Genomic DNA, 26,247 nt, shown 5'->3' with positions numbered 1-26,247 from the left:
GTCGCCCCGTCACGTTTGGTGTGAACGCACAGTGACGCTTAGCCGCGATAGTCAATCAGCGTTGAGCTTGACCCAATGTCACTGGCAGAGAGACGGAGGACGCACCGAAGCAGAAAGAACATGGACGACCAAGTCATCGTTTCAGTGTGTGCTGAAACGATGAGGAGGTGGTGAAACTCATCCAGCTGTGAGTGCCTACGGATGATGTCATGCACTACAGTTTAGATTCTCTGCCCGAGCCCTAACCCGAGCCGACCCGCGGGCCGGGTCGGGCCGATAATGTCGTTGATTTCTATTAACGACTTATCTAATTCACTTCAACTAGCTAAAGCAAGAGGAATTGGAGAGTCCGGGTCAAGTATAGATGGAGAGTTTATTGTAACCCGCAAACAAGAGACAACAAAGCCGAGTGATATTTGCAAAGTCACTGCCGAGGGATCCGATCCCGGTCTTTCTTATTCTTTCAAACTGAGCTGTGTTGCATATCATATGACTGCCCTCGGCACATGCTCAGAATTGCCTTATTGATAAGGACGGTCAGCCATACATTCCTTTAAGCATGTGGTCATCGCCTGCAGTAAATCTAGACCAGGCGTGTCAAACTCAAATACCCAGTGGGCCGAAATAAAAAAATGGATCCAAGTCGAGGGCCGGACATGTTCAATATTTATTATCAACTTAAGTTTTACACATATTGGCCCTCATTTATCAAACGAGCGTACGACAGAAAACGTGCGTAAAATGGACGTACGCTCATTTCAACGTTGAGCTTGGCATTTATTAATTTGAACGTGAGCGCAGGCTGCGATGAAATCTCACGTCAGGTCTGAGCTCGTGTACGCAAGTTTTTTTGGCGCAACATACGGGTATTTCAATGATGAATAGTGCAGCACAAGTAGCCCATGTTCAACATCTGTATTAATTACTAAATAAATTGGAATTAGCCCAGCCGTTCAAACAATTACAATCAAGTCAGGCCTAATTAAAAACAGTATTGCTATGAAAATAATTAGAATGTGACAGGTGAAATGTTTATTCAGCTGTCTATATTAACAGGAGCTTTGCCAAATAGGTGGTCGTGTCTCAGCGATGGCAGATCTGGCTCTGTTAAGGACCTCAACGCACAGACGAGAGAGTTTTTCGAGACCCCGCGGATTTTTTTAAGGAGGGCGATGAATAGCTCTTGAGTCGTTTTCGTCTCCCAAGGCATCTCCTGATGGAGCTATGCAATGCTTTGGAGCCACATTTAAGGCGAGAAACTAGGCGATCAAACGCAATGCCTGTGCAGGTTTGCTCTACCTTGGGATTTTTGGCCACCGGGATCTTGCAGCGGGAGATCGGGGACAGGTCTGCTATTTCCCAGCCAAGTATTAGCCGAACCATGCACAGCAGTTTTGGCAGCTATAATGTCCCTCTCCGAACGTTATATTAAATTCCCATATAATAACGATCAGCAAACTGGAATCAAACGGGATTTTTATGCTATTGCTAGGTCTCCAAATGTGATTGGTGCGGTTGATTGTACCCATGTGCGTATGAACCATCTATTAATGATTACGCGTACATCAACCGCAAAAGATACCATTCAGTTAATGTTCCGATTATTTGCGATGCCAGAATGTCAATCCTGAAGATGGTAGCCCGATGGCCTGGGGGCATGCACGATTCTTTTATTTTCCGAAATAGCAACGTTGGGCATCGTCTACATCAGGGCGCACTACATGGTCAGAGTCATCTCGGTGAGTTACGCTGCAGTCACACTGCACCGGCCTCCTCCCGTTTCTTGCTTGGCAGGCTTCACAGCCGCAACAGGTTTTTTGGTGCTGAGCTTCATGTCGGACCATTTTTCTTCACCTTATTCGGAATTAAATAACTTTAACGGAATGCAAACAATAGCATATATGTGAAATGTTTTAAGATGGATAACAGAAGTTGTACATTTAATTTATTATTTGATTAATTTAATTAACAAACCTCTTCCGTAGCCCGACGAACATTGGAAACACTATTCACTGCAACAGTTATTTCCTTCCATATAGCATTCTTTTGCTGGCCTTTAATGCCAGCTATAGGCTACCAAATAAAACCAGACGGTTCGCATCCACCAGTGACCCGAGCGTCTCCATTTGGGTCTCGGAAAAATTCCTCTATTCTACCGTTGGACGTTTCTCCATGTCGTAAAAGTTAGGGGCGGGACTTCTGAAGACGTGCTTTTATATGGGCGTGTTACGTTAATTACGATCGATCTCAGCCGCCGTATTTATCAACACCAAGATCCTTCGTACGCTGGGATTGGTGTGATACGAAGGTTTCGTAAATCTCACGTGGGTCCTATCGTAAGATGAATCATGCGTTCAGATTTGCGCTAATTTCTACGTTCGTTTGATAAATGAGGGCCATTGAATCTGAAAGTGTCCTAAAGCTTAGGCTTATTAGGTATTGCAATAAGATCTATTCATTTGTAGGCCTAAACATGAACTCAGCCTTAGTTTTACACACGATTTTCAAAATAAAATAAGGAAGACACTAATTCTCATGCCCCTCTCATTGAAAATCCAAACATTAAGATTTATTTATTTGTAGGCCTAAACATGAACTCAGCCTTAGTTTTACACATATAAATAGATATGTAATCTGAAACAAGGAATCTTACTCAAATCAAATTTCAAAATACAATAAAAAAGACACTAATTTCACATGCCTCAATTAAAATCCAAACATATACAAAAGTGCAAAAATGAAACCTATGCTACATTAAAGCTCAGTTTACTGCACTGTGATTAGCCCTGGGGCCTGAACCAGATACTTGACATCTCTTCTTCGACGCAAGTTCCTCAATGTTTGGGGTCAGGCTCTGAGCTGAGGAAATCCTCAGGATTGAGTGAAGGTCTTCATCAGTGAGACTCCTGTGTGACTCCTGTGTGATGTTTTGTTCAACTTCATTACAGAGAAAAGTTGTTCGCATAGGTATGTGCTACCAAACATAGAGAGCATTTGAGCAACTTGAGCACGCAGCTGGGGCATTGTGTCAGGGATGAAACGTGGAAACTGTGCAGCACCAACAGAGTCATACTTCGACCTGTGTGTGTCGCTACATTGGAGTTCGATCAGCTCCATTTGGAGGTTGGTTGGTGCGCTTCCCACGTCAACTGCAAACGGATTACTGAGCAGTTCAAACCTACTCTTTTGGGCTTCAAAGTCGGCAAATCGGCGTGTGAAGTCGGCGCTAAGTAGGCCGAGCTTTTCAGCAAATTGTGCACTTGGGAACACAGAGACCTGCTCTTTCATAATTTGGCACCACGGGAAATGGCCCAGGTTTTCTCGCAGGATTTGCATCTCCCACAGGCGCAGCTTGGTTTTAAACGCCTTCATCGCAGCGTGCATCTCAGTGATCACATGATCGTCCTTGAAGCTGCAGGTTGAGCGCATTGAGATGGCTCGTAATGTCACACAGAAACGCCCATTCACACCAAAACCCTTTGTCCCGGAGTTCTGTTGTGTCTTTCCCTTTGCTTTCCATGAACTGACATATTTCCTCGCACAACTCGAAACATCTGTTCAGCACCCTCCCCCGGCTTAGCCACCGCACCTCTGTGTGATAGACCACATCACCATATTCCGAACCAAACTCCACCAGAAAGGACTTGAATTGACGGTGATTTAAACCTTTGGCTCTAATGAAATGAACTGCTTGTGTTACAGTTCTCATTACGTGATCCATTTTCAAAGCTTTGCCACACAACAATTCCTGGTGTATGATGCAGTGATACGCTGTCAGCTCACCTGCGCCGTTCACCTCCAGCATCTTCTTCCGAATCCTTCCCACCAATCCATTCTTTTGACCGCACATCGCAGGCGCCCCATCCGTTGTTAGTCCCACAAGTTTATCCCAAGGCAGACCCATTTCATTCACACATTTGCACACCTCATCAAAGAGATCCTTCCCGGTAGTTGTGCCATGCATTGATTTCAGTCCTAAAAGTTCCTCTGTAATGCGCAGGCTCGAGTCAACTCCGCGGATGAAGATTGACAGCTGGGCCGTATCTGATGTGTCGGTGCTCTCATCCACAGCGAGGGAGTATGCGATGAATTCTTTTCCCTTTTCCGTCAGCTGTTGTTGTAAATTGGTGGAGAGCTCACATACACGATCAGCAACGGTGTTTCTGCTCAGACTGACGTTTAAAAATGCGTGTCTTTTATCTGGGCACACGACATCTCAAACTTTTAACAAGCAGTTTTTTAGAAATTCTCCCTCGGTAAAGGGCCGGGCGGATTTAGCAATCTCCTCAGCCACAATGAAACTAGCCTTTACAGCAGCATCAATTTTTATTTTGCTTTAACAAACATAGTCTGCTGTGACACCAAACTTCGTTTCAACTCCACTACCTTCTGTAGCTTCTGTTGAATGTTCATATCCTTGTGTCTTGATGTCTCGTTTCATAGTGCCGTCTTAAATTGTACTCTTTCGTGACAGCCACATCTGCCCCGCACACAAGACAGATGGGTTTGCCCTTCACGTTGGTGAACATGTATTCAGTCTCCCACCTCTCTTGAGAAACCCTGTTCTCAATGTCCACCTTCCGTTTAGCCATTTTTTATTTTCGGGGAAAGCGACAGGTAGCTAACAAAAAGTTTTCTAAAAAACCTAGGCTACTTCAGGTGATAAACGGTATGATGCTGCTGCAGTAAACATTCTAGACTAGAGGGCTACAGGTAGTGGGGGATGGGCTTGCGCTTGCGGGCCTCGATTGACGTATACCAGCGCAGCGGCAGTGCATTGTGGGACTTGCAGTTTTAACGCTGAAATGCGATAAACCGGCGGGCCAGTTCTGACAGACATTTGATATTATCTGGCGGGCCAAATTAAATGACACCGCCGGCCGGATTAGGCCCGCGGGCCTTGAGATTGACAGCTATGATCTAGACGATGGGAGGACGTCAATACGCCTTAGCCCCAGACTGCCTGGCTCTGTATGAGGCCCAGCTCTGAGTCCAGAGGTGGTTTCTCTGCTTTCCACCATTAAATATTTAGGCCTAATAATAGTCATGGTTTACCTTAGAATATAATCTAAGGTAAACCAGCGTTTTTTTTTATAATTATTGCTTTATTGGCCGAATCTGAGGAGAAATCGATGCCATAAACAGAAATATTATAGGCCTTTATTACACGGGTCTTCTCAATGCCGTTGAACGCTCCGTTCACTTGCATGGGTAGTAGTCCGGTATCATGTGAACCCCAGCGTCTTCGGTTGCTAATCAACACTACGAATGCTGGTGACGAATAAATTGTAAAAAGACACACCATGTGAAGTTATTTTTTCGTTTTGGCAAGTAGCCGTGAAATAAGCAGGATAATGTATAGAACGTTTCCGGTCATTATCGAAAATAAGCCCCTTCAGGGCGAAGCAAGACACCTCCGCTTGGCGGGCTCATCTAGCTGCGTAGGCGTGTCAGGCGCGTTGAACCGTTTTTGTGACACACAATGATCAAGCGTCAGGTTTGGGGCGTTACGCGCGTAATCAGTGTGGCCACGCCTTTAGGAAAATCTGAGGCATTTGAATAGTGGTCTAGTGATATAAATAAACAAGAACCTGGATTCAGGGATTTAGTTTCTGTTTGGGGGACAAGACAGACGAATAGCAAAACAACCATGAAAACAAACGTGTTTGGTAGCGAGTACGCTAACACCCCAGCAGGCAAGCAAGCTAGAAACATACAGGGCTCACAACAAAACGGTTCAGCAAACACATTTTTACAGGGACAACCAACATAAAGAAAGCCACGATACAAGGATGACAAGGTTCACCGAAGGGTACTTACAATTTCAAGAGCAACACGGCCAAGTCGGCACCCGATTTGCTGTCTTTTTCTTTCAGTTCACGCTATTCCTGAGAAGCTCTCCCAACGTTCACTCGTGTCTGGCCTCTCTGTCCGTCAGTCTCCCTTTTTTCTTCTTCTGTACCTCCGACATTGAGTTTCTCTGTCTCTTTTTAGTCGGCTGAGCCATGATGAATGCAACAATCCCTTCGCTGCTTGTGTTTGTATCGAGCCGGTTCCGTGTTTGTGGGTCTGTAGTGCCGTAAAGCAATTCATTACTTTGCGAGACCCCCTCGACAGTGGGCGGCGGGCCCCCGGCAGAAACGTGCATATTACCTTTCTCCGTCAAGATGCGCTATGGGGAGACGAAACAGCGACCAATCGACCCATAAAGGGTCATTGAACCATCACAATGACTCTTAACCTGTTATATTAAGGTAAATTAAGCCAAAAATGCTGCATAGTTCCCCTTAATAGTTGTTGATTTGCTAATGATGGTGTCTAGCATGCTCTTAAAATGTTTGTGTGTGTGTGTGTGTGTGTGTGTGTGTGTGTGTGTGTGTGTGTGTGTGTGTGTGTGTGTGTGTGTGTGTGTCCAAGGCCAAGTTACCACGGCACGGCCCAAGGGTGACAGCCAGGGCCCCCGTTATGGTTGCAAATGAAAGGGTGGGGCCCGTTGCCCTCCTATTGAATTTTTGTGTGAATGAGGTCATTAACCTTACTATAATTTTACGTTTGGTTATTCCAGCCCAACCGGAAGTGATGTAACCCTCCGTTAGTGGTCATAGGAAGATATAAAGAAACACACCATTTATGTGAGCCTAGAATCACTTAATCACAATATGAATCAGGGAATACAGGTCTGGTAAAATTATAAATTTGGATGCTGTAGACCTACAGAAAAGGCTAAAAAAAGCATCATGAAATGCTCCTTTGAAACGCATTGGAAACACAAGCTAGATATTAATCTAAATTCATAGACAAGAGATCATAATTTGGCCATAAGACCATTCAACCAGGGAGCATCTTGGAAATGCTCTGTGTGAATGTTGCAGAAAATGAAACAATAGCCATTGGTCGCCAACAAGCGCATATCGATAGATATGAGAACTTGCAACGTGCAGGGGAATTCTGAACAAAAAGGTAGCTCATGGTTCCACATGTTTGAAAACGTGTTGTCTAATAAAATATATAAAAATATTACCAAAGACTCATTTAAATGCCAAAACAAGCATTCTAAAATCTTTCTGGCGAGACCCGAAATAATATTTCTAATAACTTTCAAACTGAATAACTTCTTCGTACCGTTGTATGAGGATACATGGCTGCAAAAGGACCAAAGGTTTAGAGCGAGGAGTGTAGCGATTTTAATAATTGTGTTATTGTGCTTCAATCGCCTGAAGTTTGAAATGCCGTCGCTATACCGCTATTCTGTGTGGTGCGATGAGTAATCACTTTGACAAACTTATAAATGTTGGCTTATATATGTTAGAACATCTATAACAACATCTATGGGGGGGCTTAGAACAAATCTTGGACAATATTGATGATCAATTACATAAAGAAATTAAGTGACAATGGCTATTTAATTAAGTGTATTCCATGAAATAATTTAGAAATTCTGAGCTTAATAATGAAGGCACAGTTAAATAACATACCAACTAATAGAAATTGTAGTCGTCGCTGAACATAGGCTGCAAAAGGGATACATATTAGCAGTAAGAACAAAATGGTTAAAAATCCACGGGGAATGTAATACATTACTTTAACTAATTTAATTGTTAACACATGCTTTATGATTATTACGTTATTGATACATTTTTCTACAAACATTGAATAACATTTGTTTATGTCCTTAGGTTCAAAAGTAATACGTTTAAATATGAAGGCATTTGGAATCATATTTATAGGTAAGTCTTGTAGCAAAGAATATATTTTCACATTGATAGTTTGCTTTAAAAAGAAAAATCTAACACAAACATTTATTTACCAACCCATGCAGTTTTAGGAATCACAAATGCTACAGCAGAGGGTCCCACGACAACTGTAGGGCTGACCTCTGGAACTGAAAGACAGACAACGACTACTGAGGAAACCAAGACCATTACAATGGGAACCCCCAACATCACCCCAATACCAACAAAAATAACCCAACCCGAAACTCCTAAACTGTGTAAAACTGTAGGACCAACAAAGACAACTGCAGGACCCACCAATACTACTGCAGGGCCCACCAATACTACTGCAGGACCCACCACTAATAATGCAGGACCAACAAGGATATCTTCCGGACAAACAAGGAAAACTGTAGGACAAAAAACTCAAACTGCAAGGCCAACAACAACTGCGGAACCAAGGACAACAACTGCAGGACCAGCAACAACAGCTGAAATGCTAACAACAACTGCAGGATTAATAATGGCAACAGAAAAACCCTTAACCAGTATTGAAGGAGCCAAAACTACTACGGCAGGACCCATAAGAAACACTGCTAGACCCATAACTACAAAAGCAGGACCCGGAACGACAACAGCAGGACAAAGAACAACTACTAAAGAACTTAAAACCACAACCACAGGACTGACAACAGCAGCTGCATTGTATACAGTCCCTACCGCAAAAACAACCACAACAACTACAGAATCAAAAACAAATGCAGGATCAGTTAGAACAACTGAAAGAAGCACATCTAATAAAACTAATGCAAGACCCACAACCTCAACTGCAGGAGCCATCTCAACAATTAAAAGATCCAAACCTACAATTGATGCACCAACCACAACAACAACAATTTCTGCACCAACAACAATAAATGCAGGACCAACAACGACAACAGCAGGAACATCTATGACAACTGCAAGACCAACAACAACAGCTGAACAAAGAACGGCAATTGCAGGACCGACAATAATGGCTAGACTAACAACTAATACAACTGGAAGACGAACAATCATTACAACTGCTGAACCAAGAACAGCAACTGAAGGACAAACAACCAAACCTGTAGAACAAACACTCACAACTGCAAGACCAACAACAACCACTGAAACAAGAGCAGCAACTGCAGGACCAACAACTACTGCTGGACTGACAACAACAACTGGAGGATTAATAGAAATAACTGAAGAACCAACAATTACTACTGGAGGACCAACAAGAACATTGGCTGGACGCAAAATTATTACAACAGGACCAACAACTGCAACTGCAAGACCAAGAACCACAACTGCAGGTCTGACAACATCAACTGCAGGGCAAATTACAACAACTGCTAAACCAATGACACCAAGTGCAGGATTCACCTCCACTACTGCAGGACCAACCACAACAAATGTAAGATTTCCACCGACTAATTCAGGTCCAGCAATAGCAGGATCTAGGATCTATATAGGACTGACAACCACAACTCCGGAACCAATAACAACAACTGAAGGACCCACAACTACCATTGCAGGACCAACAACAACAACAGCAGGACCCACAACTATAACATCAGGTCCAACAACAACTGCAGGACAAACAACATCTACAAGACGAACAACAAGAGCTGAACCAACAACTGCTGGACCAAAAATGACGACTGTGGAACCAACGTCATCAACTGCAGAAGCAACCACCAGAACTGCAGGACAAACCAAAACTGTAGGAACAAGAACCAGTAAAGAAGGACCTACAACCAAAACTGTAGGACCAGTAATAACTAAAAGTACCAAAATAATAACTTCAGGACCAACAAAACACGCTGCAGGACCAACAACAACAAATGCTCAACCAAGAAAAGAAACTGCAGGACTGACCACAACTGCAGAACTTATAACAACAACTGAAAGACCCACAACTTCTACTGCAGGACCCAAAACTACTACAGCAGGACCCAAAAGAACATCTCCTGGACCCACAAATACTACAGCAGGACCCATAACCTCAACTGCACGACCAACACCAACAACTGCAGGTCCGAAAACAACAACTGCAGGACAAACAACAGCAACCACAGGACCCATAACAATAACTAAAATATCTACAAATACTACTGCAGGACCCACGACTAAAAAATCAGGACCAACTATGGGTCCTGCAGGCTTAACAATGACAACTGCAATACCAACAATTATTACCGTTGGACCCACAACAACAAATAAAGGATCAACAACTACCAAAGCAGGACGTTCAACTAAAACTATGGGAGCAATGACGGCAACTGAAAGACCCACAATAACATCTGCAAGACCAACAACAACAACTGAGGGACCCACAAAATGTACAGAAGGACCTACCACAACAACTGCAGGAGCCACATCAACAATTAAAAGACCCACAACTACAACTGCTGTACCAACAACAACAAGTGCTGCACCAATGATGACAACTGCAGGACCAACAACGAGGACTGCAGGACCAACGATGATAATAGCAGGACCAACCACGACAACTGCAGGACCAACAACAGCAAGACCAACTACACCAACTGCCGGACCAACTACAACAACTGCAGGACCAAACACAAACGCTGCAGGACCAAAAACAACAACTTTAGGACCCAAAACAACAACTGCAGGAGCCACATCAAAGATTAAAAGACCCACAACTGCAATTGCTGCGCCAATAATGACTACTGCAGGACCAACAACAACAACTGCTGCACCAACAAAAACAACTGCAGGACCCACATCAACAACAGCAGGACCGACTACGACAACTGCTGGACCCACAATTCATACTGCTAGACCAACAACGACAATGGCTGGACCAACAATAACAACTGTAAGACCAACCACAACAACTGCTGAACCGAAATCAGCAACTGCAGGACAATCCACAACTGCTGGACTGACCACAACAACCGCAGGACTAATAACAACAACTGAAGGACCCACAACTATTACTGCAGGACCAACAACTACGACAGCAGGGCCCATAAATGGTCCTACAGGCCTAACAATGACAACTGCAAGACCAACAACATCAACTCGAGGACAAAAAACAACTGCTAAACCAACATCAACAACTGCAGGACCAACAACACCAAATGCAGGATATTTGCCTACTTATTCAGGACCAGCAACTGCAAGACCAATAACAACTGCAGGACTGACGATGACAAATGCAGGACCCACAAAAACATCTGCTACAGAACAAACAACACCAACTACAAGACCACCAACAACTGCTGGACAAAGATCACCAAACAAAGGAACAACAACTGCAGGAGTAACAATTGCTACAGCAGGACTTTCAACCAAAAACCCAGGACCAATAACCACAGCTGCAGGACCAACAACTACTACAGCAGTGGCTACAACCAAAACGGCAAGACCAATAACCACAACTGCAGGAAAAACAACGTTAATTGCTAAACAAAAAACAACAGTTGCAGGATTATCATCAACAACTGCAGGACCTACAACAACAATTGCAGGACCCACAACAACAACAACAACAATTGAAAGATCCAAAACAACTACTGCAGGACCTACACCTACCACAGCAGGACCAACAACAACAACAACTGCTGAACAAACAACTGCTGGACCAAGAACATCAAGTGCAGGACAAACCACAAACATTTTAGAAACAACAACCACTACAACAGGACCTACAATTAAAACAGCAGGAACAATAACAACAACTAAAACCACTTCAGGACCAAGAGAAAAAACTGAAGGTCCATCTACTACTACAACAACACCAAAAACAACTGAAAGACTAAAGGCCACAACTGCAAGACCAACAACTACTAAAGAAGGACCCAAAAGTCCTATAGCAGTACCAAAAACTGCAGGACCAACTACGACAACTGATGAACCAACAACATCAACCGCAGTCACAACAACTACGTCAGCAAAACATGAAACAACTGCAGGACCAACAATATTAACTGCAGGAACAACAACTGCAGAACCAGCATCAATGACTGCAGGAACAACAATGAAAACTGCTGAACCACCAACAACACTTAAAGGACCACTGACTATGACAGTAGAACACACAACTGCAGAACCAACATCGCCCACTGATCTACCAACAACAAATGCAGGACTAACAAACACGAATGCAGGACGAACAGCGACAACTGCAGAACCAACAACAAGAACTGCAGGATACAAAACTGAAGCACCTACCACGACAACTGCTGAACCAACATCATCAACTGCAGAACCAACCACTAGAACTGCAGGACCTACAACCAAAACTTTAGGACAAATAACAACAACTAAAATTACGAAAATAATAACTTCAGGACCAACACTAACAACTCCAAGACCAACATCAACAAACACGGAACCAAAAATAGAAAATGCAGGACGAACAACAAGTGTTCGACTGACCACAACAACTGCAGGATTTATAACAACAACTGAAAGACCCATAACTACTACTGCAGGACCAACAATGACAACTGCTGAACAAACAACTGCTGGACCAAGAGCATCAAGTGCAGGACAAACTACAAAAACGTTCAAAACACCAACTACTACACCAGGAGCTAAAACTGAAGGAAGAATAGCCACATCTTCTGACCAGAGAACCCCAACACCAGGAAAAACAACAACCTCGGAACTATCAACTACTGCAGCAGGATCCACAAGAACCAATTCAGGACCAACAACGACTACTTCAGGACCAACAACAACAAATGCAGGACCAACAACGACAATTACTGAATCAACATCATCAACCGCATTCTCAACAACTACAACAGCAAAACCTGAAACAACTACCGGACAAATTCCAACAACAGCAGGACGAACAACTACTAAAGAAGGACACACAACTGCTAAAGCAGGAGCCGCAACAACAACCACAGGACCACCCAGAACGACCACTGCAGGGCCCCGTTTCCCGAAAGCGTCGTTAGCCTAAGTGGATCGTGAAGTGCGTCGAAAGGGCATCGTAGAGTTTTCACCGCGTTTCCCGAAAGCATCGTGGGGAACGAACGTCTTGAAAACGCTCGTAGCTAACGAGTACTCCAGGGGTGCTCGTAGGTACTCGTAGGACTCTAAGAGAATCGTCAGCTATAGCCTCAGTGGCGACACCATCGGACATTCCGTCTATTGGATGCGTTTTAGTAAAACGCATTGCGCCTTTATGTTCTTAGTTTGGTAATTAATAAAGATTATTAATTAATTTATTAATAAAGATGTTAAAATGGCCAAAATAAAACGGGACAGTCCAGAAAATGTTTGCGCAGGCAGGGCACTCAAAATGTGTGAGAGAAAGTGGGGGGATTTGTGCAGACTGACATAGGCTACTCATAAAACGTAGCATAAAATAATGTACAAAATAAAATACAATTAAAAAAATTAAAAATAAAGAAATAAAATAAATTATAAAAAACAAGCAAAGGAGCAGGCAAAAGGCTGGGATATGGTGGGGATTGGTCACGTTGACGGGAATGTTTAGTGACATGTGGGAGGGTGGAGGGGGTTAAAAAAAAGTCTCAATCACTCTTCGACGCGCATGAAAACCAGCCGCGTAGTTATGAGGGAGGCCGTCCTCACACCGATCTTCCTCGTCGTCATCGTCCTCAGCGTCCTCCGGTTCAAGCAATGCCACCCCAGCCTTAGCTGCAATGTTGTGCAACATAGCCGTCACACATATCACGGCGCATGACTTGGCCGGCGAAAACTGGAGCCCTCCGCCTGACTTGTGAAGGCATCTAAAGCGCAACTTCCACCTCCCGATCGTGCGCTCAACGATGCACCGGGCCAGACGGTGGGCTTCGTTGTATTCCTCATCAATACATACCTTACCCTATTTCCGGAGGGGCTTTTATAGCCAATCAAATTATCAATCAAGGAAACCCTTATGCGGAATCAGATTAAGTCGGCTCTCTTTGCTGCGCAAAGCATGTTTCAGAAATCAGCCCATTAAGATAAATGTAGTTGTCACACAAGCTATTTTTAATTTTTTGTCATATGGAATTATTTCAGGGGGGAAAATGCCGTGAAACGCACAGTGCATTCAGGATTAGGACTGATATATGTCGGTTTAAGCCTAATCAATTGTGTTTTAATGTCTTTAGCATTCATATAATTGCAGTCTATTTTTTTCGTAGGCTACTCTGCTGTTGTCCTTGATGGGGATATATTTTAACCCTTTTTAACACAATTTTCCTGCGACATTCCTGCGTCTCCCCCTCCTACAGAGCCCATTTAAGCACCGTGTCAGTAGACAGTTACAATCCTACGACGTCGTGAGTGCAGCGAATGCGCGTTCACGTTAAGAGGAGTTTCGGGAAACGCTCCAAAGAAATTATCGATGGATCGCAAGATCCATCGGGAGAATGATCGTACGAGCGAAGATCCATCGTTATCGGGAAACGGGGCCCAGGACCATTAACTTCTACCACGGGACCCACAACAACAATTGATGGACCAAAAACAACAATTGCTGAACCTACAAAAACAAATCCAGGACCAACAACAATAACTGCAGGAACGACAATTACTACTTCTGAACAGATAACACCAACTGAAGGACCCACAACATCAACGGCTGGACCACAAGCTACTGCAGGACCAAAAACAACTACTAAAGGACCAACAATAATGACTGCAGTTCAAATAACTACTACAGCCGGGCAAAAATCATCAGGATCAACAACCGCAGGAACATCAACCATGACAGCAACACCTGCAACACCGTCTGCAGGAGAATCAACAACTGCAGGACCAATAACAACAACTGCAAGACCAACAACAACTGCCGGACCAACCACAACAATTTCAGGAACGACAAAGTCAACTGTAGGACCCACAGCGATAACTGCAGGACCAATAAGGACAACAGCAGGACCAAAGGCAACCACTGATGAACCAAAAACAACAACTATTGGTCCCAAAACAACTTATGCAAGACCTATAACAACAACTGCAGGACCAACAATAATGACTGTAGAACTAATAACTACTACAGCCGGCCCAAAATCAGCAGGATCACCAACCGCAGGAACATTAGCTAGGACAGCAACACCTGTAACAACGCCTGCAGGAGAATCAACAACTGCAAGACCAACAATAATGACTGAAGGACCAACAACATCTGCAGGATCTACAGCTGCAGGACCAGCAACAATTACTGTGGTACCAATGACTACTACAGCCGGTCCAAAATCAGCAGGATCAACGACCGCAGGAACCTCGACTGGGACAGCAACACCTGCAACAACGTCTGCAGGACAAATATCAATAACTGCAGGACTCACAACAACTACAGAAGAACTCACAAATACCAAGGCAGTATCAGGAGCTGCAGGACCAAGAACGACAAATTCGGACCAAAGCTCACCAAATACAGGACTGAAACCAACAACTGCAGGACCAAGAACAACAACTTCAGGAAGAACAAAAACATCTTTAGGATCAACAACTGAAGCACCAGCCACAATAACAGGACTATCAACTACTATAACAGCAAATATTACCATTTCTGGACAAAGAAGATCAACTACAGGAACAGCAACAACAACTGCAGGAACAACAACTGCAGCACTATTTACTTCTACCACTGGTTCCACAACCACTGTTAGACCCACAACAACAACTGCAGCACCAAAAACAACAACTGCAGTAACCACAACTACTTCTGCAGGATCCAAAACTGCAGGACCAGTAACGACAATTACTGAACCAACATCAACAACTGCTGGACCAACAACAACTGCAGTAACATCATCAGGACCATTTACTTTTACTGAAAGACCACCAACAACAACTTCAAGAAAATCAACGAAAATCTCTAAACAAACAACACTAACGGCAGCAACAACAAATGCTGGACCAAAAACTACATCTACAGGATCAACAACTGCAGGACCAGTATCAAAAGCATCTGAACCAACAACAGCAGCTAAAGGACCAACAACTACGACAACCGAACACACAGCTGCAGGACCAACATCAACGACATCTGCAGGACTAAAAACAACATCTGACGAACAAAAAACAGCAACTATAGGACCCAAAATGACAACTGCAGGATCAACAATTGCAGTAACAACAACTACTAAAGCAGAACTCACATCAACAACAGAAGAGTCAACAATTACCACAACAGGACCCACAAAATCATTTGCAGGCCAAACATCAACAACAAATGCACTACCAAAATCAACAACAAATGCAGGAACATCATCAACTGCAGGAAAATCTACTATCACTGCAAGACCCTCAACAATAACTTCAGGAAAAACATCAACGGGAGGACAGACCAGGGCAACTGCAGGAACATCTGCAGGATCAACAATTGCAGCAACAGCAGCACTGACTGCGGGATCAACAACTGCAACTACTGAACCAAAATCAGCAGCTAATGGACCAACAACGAAACCAAAAACGAATACAGTACCAACAACATCAACTGCAGTACTAATAACTACTAAAGCAGCACCCACAACAACTGCAGGACCAATAATGACAACTGCTGAACTGACGTCAAGAACTGTAGGTCCCACAACTTCAACTGTGAGAACATCAACAATTGCAGGACTTATTATCATGACTGCAAGACCAACAATAACAACTGCAGGATCAACAACAACGACTTTAGGACCAATAACAACAAATGAAGGACCCACTACTTCTGAAGAAGGGACTTTGGAGATTACATTTAGTTTAATGCAAACATTTATTGAACAATACTCAGATCCTACCTCCACAGATTTTCAGGTCCTCTCTAAAAATGTTACAACAGAGGTAAGATACTAATAGTCTTTTGAGGTTTTACTTAAATCCATCATTTGGCATTTACCAGTCATTTCTTTCCTGAATTATAGTAATAATCCCAATATTAAATGATTTTCATCAGGTAGACAACGGCTTCAAAGATCATTTTCATGATAGTTTTTCCAGGAGTGAAGTTAAATCCTTCAGGTACATATTTAATATTTGTTTTATTCTTTTCACAGACGTAATTTTCACCTTCAAAAATGACATTATTAACCCTTTCATAAAAGCTTATTCAACCTGAGATGAGCAATATTAAAAATGTTTTGCCTCTCCTGTTTCTAGGAATGGATCAGTCGTTGTTGACTTGAATCTGATCTTCAAAAACATATCAGTTGTTCCCAGTGAAACAACTGCAAAGCAGGCATTGATGGACTCATTATCCACGGGCATCGTCAACCTTAACGTGGACGGATCCACTATCTTGACAGATAATAAAGACACTACAACCACAACTGCAACAAATGGACCACCGACTACTACTGCAGGAGTAACCGCTAGTTCAGCAGGACCAGCTATAACAACTGCAGCACCAACAACAACTGCAGCAGGACCTAATACTTCTTCTGTAGGACCCACATCAACAACTGCAGGACAGACAGAGAGTGAAAGACCATCAACAATGACGACAAAACCCACAACAACAACAGAAGGACCAACAACAACTGTAGCACATAAAACAGCAACTGCAGTTCGCATAACTACTACTGCAGGAACCACACGTACTAAAGCAGGACACACAACATATTCCACAAAAAAAACTGAAGGACCAACAACTGCAGAAACATCATCAACTGCAGGACAATCTACTATTACTGCAAGACCCTCCACAATACCTTCAGGAAAAACAACCTCAACGACAGGACGTACCAAGGCATCTGCAGGACCAGAAAGAACATCTGCAGGATCAACAATTGCAGCAACAGCAGCACTGACTGGGGGACCAACAACGACAACCGCTGAATCACAATCAGCAGCTAATGGACAAACAACGACAACTGCTGAACAAAAATCAAAAGCTAATGGACAAACAACGACAACTGCTGAACAAAAATCAAAAGCTAATGGACAAACAAAGACAACTTCTGAACTTACTGCAGGAGCAAAATCAACCACTGATGAATCAACAAAAGCAACAACTGAAGGAATAATAAAAACGACTGCAGGACCAACAACATCAAATGCAGTACCAACAACTACTAAAGCCGGACCCAAAACAGCAACAGCAGGATCAACAACTGCAGGACAAACAACAAACACTGCAGGACCAACAACAAATGCAGCAGGACCTAATACTTCTTCTTTAGGACCCACATCAACAACTGCAGGACAGACAGAGAGCGAAAGACCATCAACAATGACGACAAAACCCGTAACAACAACAGAAGGACCAACATCAACTGTAGCACATAAAACAACAACTGCAGTTCGCATGACTACTACTGCAGGACCCACACATACTAAAGCAGGACACACAACATATTCCACAAAAAAATCTGAAGGACCAACAACAACTGCAGAAACATCATCAACTGCAAGACAATCTACTATTACTGCAAGACCCTCCACAATACCTTCAGGAAAAACCTCAACGACAGGACGTACCAAGGCATCTGCAGGACCAGAAAGAACATCTGCAGGATCAACAATTGCAGCAACAGCAGCACTGACTGGGGGACCAACAACGACAACTGTTGAATCACAATCAGCAGCTAATGGACAAACAACGACAACTGCTGAACAAAAATCAGAAGCTAATGGACAAACAAAGACTACTTCTGAACTTACTGCAGAACCAAAATCAACCACTGATGAACCAACAAAAGAAACAACTGAAGGAATAATAAAAATGACTGCAGGACCAACAACATCAAATGCAGTACCAACAACTACTAAAGCCGGACCCAAAACAGCAACAGCAGGATCAACAACTGCAGGACAAACAACAAACACTGCAGGACCAACCAAAAATGCAAGATCATCAACTACGACAGCAAAACCTGCAAGAACTACTGTGGGACCAACATCAACAACTGCTGGACCAACACCTACACCAGTAAAACCTGCAACATCGTCTTCAAGACCAACCACAACAGGAAGACCAAACACACAAACTGCAAGACCTATCACTTCTACTGCAGTACCCAAAACAACAACTGAAGGGCCAACAACAACAGCCTCAGAACCAACAACTACTACAGTAGGACCAACAACTACAGGACAAGGAACAACAACAACTGGTGGACTAACAAAAGCCACTGCAGGACCATCAACAACTGGATCAAAAACAACTGCTGCATTTCCAACAACTGCTGGTCCCAGAGCAAAAACTGGAGGACAGACAACTGCTCCAGCAGGACCCATAACAACAACAGCAGAACCAACAAAAACAACTGCAGGACCAACAACAACAACTGCAGGACCTATATCCACAACGGGAGGACAAACAACTGCAGGACGAACAACGCCAACTGCAGGACCAATAACAATAAATGCAAGACCAACCACTACTACAGCACGATTCACAACTACTACAGCAGGACTCACTGCAACTGCAGTTCAAACAACGTTGACTGCAGGACCAACAAGGACAACTTCTGAAACAAAATCAACAAGTGCTGGACCAACAAATGAGACAGCAAAACCTGAAACAACCACTGCAGGACAATTCACTTCTACCGTGGGACCCAGAACAACTGGAGGACTCACCCCAACAAATGGAGGAACATTAACCTTTACCGTAAGACCAACAGCGACAACTTCAGGAGCATCAACTACGGCAGGAAAAACGACGACAACCGCAGGACCAGCAAAAAAGTCTGCAGGGTCTACAATTGCAGCAACAGCAGCACTTACTGCAGGAATAACAAAAACAAATACAGTACGAACAACATCAACTGCACTACCAACAACTACTAAAGCAGCACCCACAACAACAGCAGGACCAATAACGACACCTGCTGAACTGACATCAACAACTGCAGGACCAACAACTACGACAGAAAAACCAGCTAGAACAACTGCGGTACCAACAACTACAACTGCTGAACCAACATCAACAACTGCAGGACCAACAACTAGGACAGCAGATGCTGGAAGAACAACTGCGGGAACAGCATCTACTGTAGCACTATTAACTTCTGCTGCGGGACCCAAAACAACAATTGAAGGAACGACAGCAGAACAAACAACTGCAGAACCACCATTGACTGATGCTGAACGAACAACTTCAGCATTAACAAAAAAATCTGCAGGACCAACAACATCAGGACGCAGAACAACAACTGCAGAACCAACAATGACAACTGCTGCTCACAGAGCAATAACTGCAGGACCACCACCCACTGCAAAACAAGCAACAACAAATGCAGAGCTATTGACTACTGCAGAAGGACCAACAACGACAACTACTGAACCGACATCCACAACTGTAGGACCAACAACTACTGCAGCAAAACCTGCACCACCTGCTGGACCAACACCTACGCCAGCAAAACCTGCAACATCGTCTTCAGGACCAACAACAACAGGAAGAACCAACACACAAACTGCAAGAACCATCACTTCCACTGCAGCACCCAAAACAACAACTGAAGGACCAACAACAACAGCCTCAGAACCAACAACTACTACAGCAGGACCAACAACAGCTGGTGGACTAACAAAAAACATTGCAGGAACATCAACAACTGGACCAAAAACAACAACTGCCGCACTTCCAACAACTGCTGGTCCCAGAGCAAAAACTGCAGGCCGGACAACTGCTCCAGCAGGACCCATAACAACAACAACAACTGCAGGACCTGCATCAACAACTGGAGGACAAACAACTGCAAGACAAACAACGACAACTTCAGGACGAACAACGCCAACTGCAGGACGAATAACAATAAATGCAAGACCCACAACTACTACAGCTCGATCCACAACTACGACAGTAGGACTCACTGCAACTGCAGTTCAAACAACGTTGACTGCAGGACTAACAAGGACAACTTCTGAAACAAAATCACCAAGTGCTGGACCAACAAATGAGACAGCAAAACCTGAAACAACCACTGCAGGACAATTCCCTTCTACCGCAGGACCCAGAACAACTGGAGGACTCACCCAAACAAATGCAGGAACATTAACCTTTACCGTAAGACCCACAGCGACAACTTCAGGAACATCAACTACGGCAGGAAAAACGACGACAACTGCAGGACCAGCAACAAAGTCTGCAGGATCTACAAAAGCAGCTACAAAAGCAACACCCACAACAACAGCAGGACCAATAGCGACACCTGCTGAACTGACATCAACAACTGCAGGACCAACAACTAAGACAGAAAAACCTGCTAGAACAACTGCGGTACCAACAACTACAACTGCTGAACCAACAACTAGGACAGCAGATGCTGGAAGAACAACTGCGGGAACAGCATCTACTGCAGCACTATTAACTTCTGCTGCGGGACCAAAAGCAACAATTGCAGGAACGACAGCAGAACATACAACTGCAGAACCAACATTGACCACTGCTGAACTAACAACTTCAGCATTAACAAAAAAATCTGCAGGACCAACAACATCAGGACGCAGAACAACAACTGCAGAACCAACAATGACAACTGCTGCTCACAGAGCAATAACTCCAGGACCACCAACCACTGCAAAACAAGCAGTAACAACTGCAGAGCTATCAACTACGGCAGAAGTACCAACGACAACTACTGAACCAATGTCCACAACTGTAGGACCAACAACTACTGCAAGTAAAGCTGCAACAGCAACTGCAGAAACATCAACTGCAGGAAAATCTACTATTAATGCAAGACCCTCATCAACAACTTCAGGAAAAACAACAACGGCAGGACAAACCAGGGCAACTGCAGGACCAGCCACAATATCTGCAGGATCAACAATTGCAGCCACAGCAGCACTGACTGAGGGGCCAACAACAACGACTGCTGAACCAAAATCAGAAGCTAATGGACAAACAATGACAACTTCTGAACTTAGTGCCGGGCCAAAATCAACCACTGCTGAACCAAAAAAAACAAAGACTGAAGGACTAACAAAAACGACTTCCCGACCAACTACATCAAATGCAGTGTCAACAACTACTAAAGCCCAACCCAAAACAGCAACAGCAGGATCAACAACTGCTGGAAGAACAACAAAAACTGCAGGACCAATAACAAATGCGAGATCGACAACTATAACGGCAAAACCTGCCAGAACTACTGCGGGACCAAAATCGGCAACTGCTGAACCAACATCAACAACTGCAGGACCGACAATTACAACAGCAAAACCTGCAACGACTGCAGTACTAATAACTTCTAACGTTGGATCAACAATGACCGCAGAACCCACAACATCAACTGCAGCACCAAAGACAACAATTGCAGTACCCACAACTACTTCTGCAGGATCCATAACTACTAAAACAGGACAACCAACAAAAAATTCAGGACCAACGACTGCTCCTGCAGGACCAACTGAAACAGCAGGACCAACAACAACAACTGCAGGACCTAGAATTAGCAAGGCAAAACCTTCAAGAACTGCAAGACCAACATCCACAGCAAAACAAGTAACGACAACTGCAAAGCTATCCACTACTGCAGAAGGACCGACAACAAAAACTGAAGGACAAACAAAAACAGGTAAAGGACCACAAATAACAAGAGCTGAACCCACGGGACCAACAACAACTGCAGGAACAACAACTGCAGCAGTATTAACTTCTACAACTGGTTCCACTACCACTGTAGGACCCACAACAAAAACTGCAGCACCAAAAACAACTACTGCAGTAACCACAACTACTTCTGCAACAACTGCTGGAACAACAATAACTGCAGTAACATCATCAGGACCATTTACTTTTACTGAAAGACCACCAACATCAACGAAAATCTCTACACAAACAACACTGACGGCAACAACAACAAATGCAGGACCAAAAACAACATCTACAGGATTGACAACTGCAGGACCAGTATCGAAAGCAGCTGAACCAACAACGGCATCTAAAGGACAAACAACAACGACAACAGAACAAGCAGCTGCAGGACCAACATCGACGACATCTGCAGGACTAAAGAAAACATCTGACAAACAAAAAAGAGCAACTATAGGAACCAAAATGACAACTGCAGGATCAACAATTGCAGTTACAACTACTACTAAAGCTGAACTCCCATCAACAACAGAAGAGTCAACAATAACAGGACCCACAAAACCAACTGCAGGCCCATCGTCAACAAGAACTGCACTACCAAAATCAACCACAACTGCAGGAACCACAACAACAACAGCGAAAGGACCAACAACTACGACAATAGGACATACTACTGCCGGACCCACATTGAACACTTCTCAACCCAAAACAAAAACTTCTGGACCAACAAAAAAATCTGCGGGACCAACGATAACTAATGAACCAAAAACAACAACTACAGGAACCACAACAAAAACTACAGGACCCACAACAAAAAGTACAGGATCCACATCAAAAACTGCAGTACCAGCAACTAACACATCAGGAATCTCAACATCAGCAGGATCATCATCTGCCGGACCAACAATGACAACTGTAGAACTCAAACCAACAACTTCAGGAACAATAACTAAACCTGCTGAACCCACAACTACTAAAGCAGGACCCACTTCAACAACTGCAAGACCAACAAGGACAACTGCTGAACCAACAACGACTGCTGCACCAAAAGCAACAAATTCAGGACCTATAGCAACTTATGAAATAATAACAACTGCTGAACTAGCAACAACTCCTGGACCCAGAGCAACGACCACAGAACCAAAACTAACAACTGAGGGACCATTACCGACTAACACAACACCAATGAAAAAAACTGCAAAACCAACAACCACTGCAGGACCAATAACAACAAATAGAGGATCCACAAATCCTGCTTTAGGACCCTTAACTACCACAACTGGCCCAACAACAAATACATTAGGACCCACAGCAGTGACTGCAGGACCCACTACAACTTCAGAAGAAGGGAATTTGGAGATAACTTTTAGTTTAAGCGAAATATTTATTGAACAATACTCAGACCCTACTTCCACAAGCTTTCAGGTCCTCTCTAATAATGTTACAACAGAGGTGAGATAATCACAGTCCTTTGATGTTGTACTTAAATCAATAATTTGCAATTTTCAGTCATTATTGCCTGAATTATAGTATTAACCACAATATTACATTTTTCACATTAGGTAGACAAAGCCTTCAAAGCCCATGTTCAAGATAGCTTTGCCAGGAGTGAGGTAACATCCTTCAGGTACTTCTTTAATATTTATTAAAGTATTTTTATTATTGTAAATATCACCATCACAACAAACTCGTCGTTAACCCTTTTACAAATACACATTATGCAAATAACATAAATTCTGACAAATATTCATGAGATGATCATTTAACGAATTATTTTGCCTCGTTTTGTTTCTAGTAATGGATCAGTCGTTGTTGACTTGAAACTGATCTTCAAAAACACATCAGTTGTTCCCAGTGAAAGCACTGCATTGCAGGTATTGATGGACGCAATATCCAGGGGCATCACCAAGCTTAATGTGGACAGATCTACTATTGTGACAAATAATAAAGAAACTACTACCACAACTGCAACAAAAGGAACCACACCTTTTACTGTCGGACTCACCGCTTTCTCAGCAGGACCATCAATAATAACTGCAACAACTACAGCAGGACCCAAGACTGCTACTGTAGGACCCACATCAACAACAACAGTACGGTCAGCAAACGAAAGACCATCATCTATGGCAACAAAATCTGCAGCAACAACTGCAAGACCATCAACTGCTTCTGCAGGACTAACGACAACAACTGCAGGACCATCAACTACTTCAGCAGGACTAACAACAACAACTGCAGGACCATCAACTACAACTTCAGGAACAACATCAACAACTGTGGGGCCAACCACCACACCAACCACTAGGCGACCAGAACACATGACTGCAGGACCGACATCAAACAATGCTGGATCAACAAAAACTTCAGGACCACCAAAATCAACTGCAGTTACAACCAAAACTGGACCTAGAACAACAACTGCAGAACAAACAACAACAACAACTGCTGGATCAACAACGGTTCGAGCAGTACCCACAACAACAACTGCAGGACCAACAATGACAACTACTGCAGGACCATTAACTTTTACAGCAAGACCCACCACAACAACTTCAGGAACAACAACGGCAGGACAAACCACGACAACTGCAGGACCAGCAACAACAACCTCAGAATCAACAATTTCAGGAACATCAACGACAACTGCTGACCCAACATCAACAACTGTGGGCCCAAAAACTACAAAAGCAAAACCAGCATCATTGTCCTCAGGACCAACCACAAAAAGAAGACCGAATACAAAACCTGCAAGACCTTTCACTTCTTCTGCAGTACCCAAAACAACAACTGAAGGACCAACAACAACAGCTTCAGAAGCAACAACTACTACAGCAGGGTTAGGACTAACAAAAACCACTGCAGGACAATCAACAACTGGACCAAAAACCACAACTGCCGAACTTCAAAAGACTACTGATCCCAGAGCAAAAACTGCAAGACGGACAACTGCTTCGGCAGTACCAATAACAACAACAGCAAAACCAATAAAAACAACTGCAGGACCAACATCAACAACAACAACTACAGGACCAATAACAATAAATGCAAGACCAACAACTACGACAGCAAAAACTGAAACAGCAACAGCTGGACCAATAACATCTGCAAGATCCATAACTATGACAGCAAAACCTGCAACAACAAATGCAGGAACAACAACTACAACAATTGCAGGAATGACAGCTGAACACAAAACTGCAGAACCAACATTGAACAATGCTAAAGAAACAACTACAATTTCAGTGCAAACAAAAACTTTTGAAAGACCAACAGCCACAGGACCCAGAACAACATCTGCAGAACCAACAAAGACAACTGCAGGACCAAAAACAACAACTTCAGGACCAATAACAACATATTCAAGACCCACAACTACTAGAGCGAGATCCCAAACTACGTCCATAACAGGACTCACAACTACTGCAGTACAAAAAACAACAACAGCAGGACAAACCAGGACTACTGCTGACCCAACAACAACAATTGCTGGAACAAGAGCTACAACTGCAGGAACATCAACCACTGCAGGACCCAAAACGACAACTGTTGAACAAACAACAACTGTGGAACCTACCACTGTAACTGCAAGGCTACTAACTACTTCTGCTGGACCCACAACAACAACTGCAGGACCAACAACGCCAACTGCAGAAGCAACAACATCTTCTGGAACAAGAGCTAAAACTACAGGACTCACAAGAAAATCTGCAGGACCAACAACGACAACTTCTGAACCAAAAACACTTGCAAGACCTACCACTGCTATTGCAAGACTATTATCCACTACAGTAGGAACAACAACAACTGCAGGAATAACAAAGCCAACTGTTGAACAACCAACAACATCTGCAGGACCAACAACTGCAGTGCCAAAAACAACAGCAGGTCAAAAGACTGCAGGGCCATCAATTACTACAGCAAGAGCCACGACAACTGCTGAACCAACAACAGCAGCAGAAAAGTCAACATCTATGACAACTGAAGAGACAACTGCAGGAACAACAATAACAACTAAAAGATCCACAACTCCAC

At 43.5% G+C, this 26,247-nt stretch overlaps 1 protein-coding gene across 1 annotated transcript; it reads left to right on the top strand.

Annotated features, from left to right (window-relative positions):
* The first annotated feature begins 14,161 nt into the window (after window positions 1-14,161).
* On the top strand, window positions 14,162-24,865 carry LOC115540314 (mucin-5AC-like). The gene is made up of 2 exons (XM_030351470.1): window positions 14,162-16,514; window positions 24,626-24,865. The coding sequence occupies exons 1-2, from the start codon at window positions 14,370-14,372 to the stop codon at window positions 24,863-24,865; spliced, it is 2,385 nt and encodes a 794-aa protein (XP_030207330.1). The 5' UTR covers window positions 14,162-14,369.
* Window positions 24,866-26,247: the final 1,382 nt, after the last annotated feature.

Source organism: Gadus morhua, chromosome 3 (genome assembly GCF_902167405.1).
Source record: "Gadus morhua chromosome 3, gadMor3.0, whole genome shotgun sequence".
Classification (NCBI taxonomy): Eukaryota; Metazoa; Chordata; class Actinopteri; order Gadiformes; family Gadidae; genus Gadus; species Gadus morhua.
This window is presented reverse-complemented; position numbering and strand designations above follow the sequence as displayed.

Bases quoted from the DNA above. Each gene is read 5' to 3' on its own strand.
- LOC115540314 (XM_030351470.1), top strand. From the start codon at position 14,370: ATGACTGCAGTTCAAATAACTACTACAGCCGGGCAAAAATCATCAGGA. The intron at 16,515-24,625 runs GTAAGATACTAA...AACTGGACCTAG, and splicing joins CTAAAAATGTTACAACAGAG to AACAACAACTGCAGAACAAA.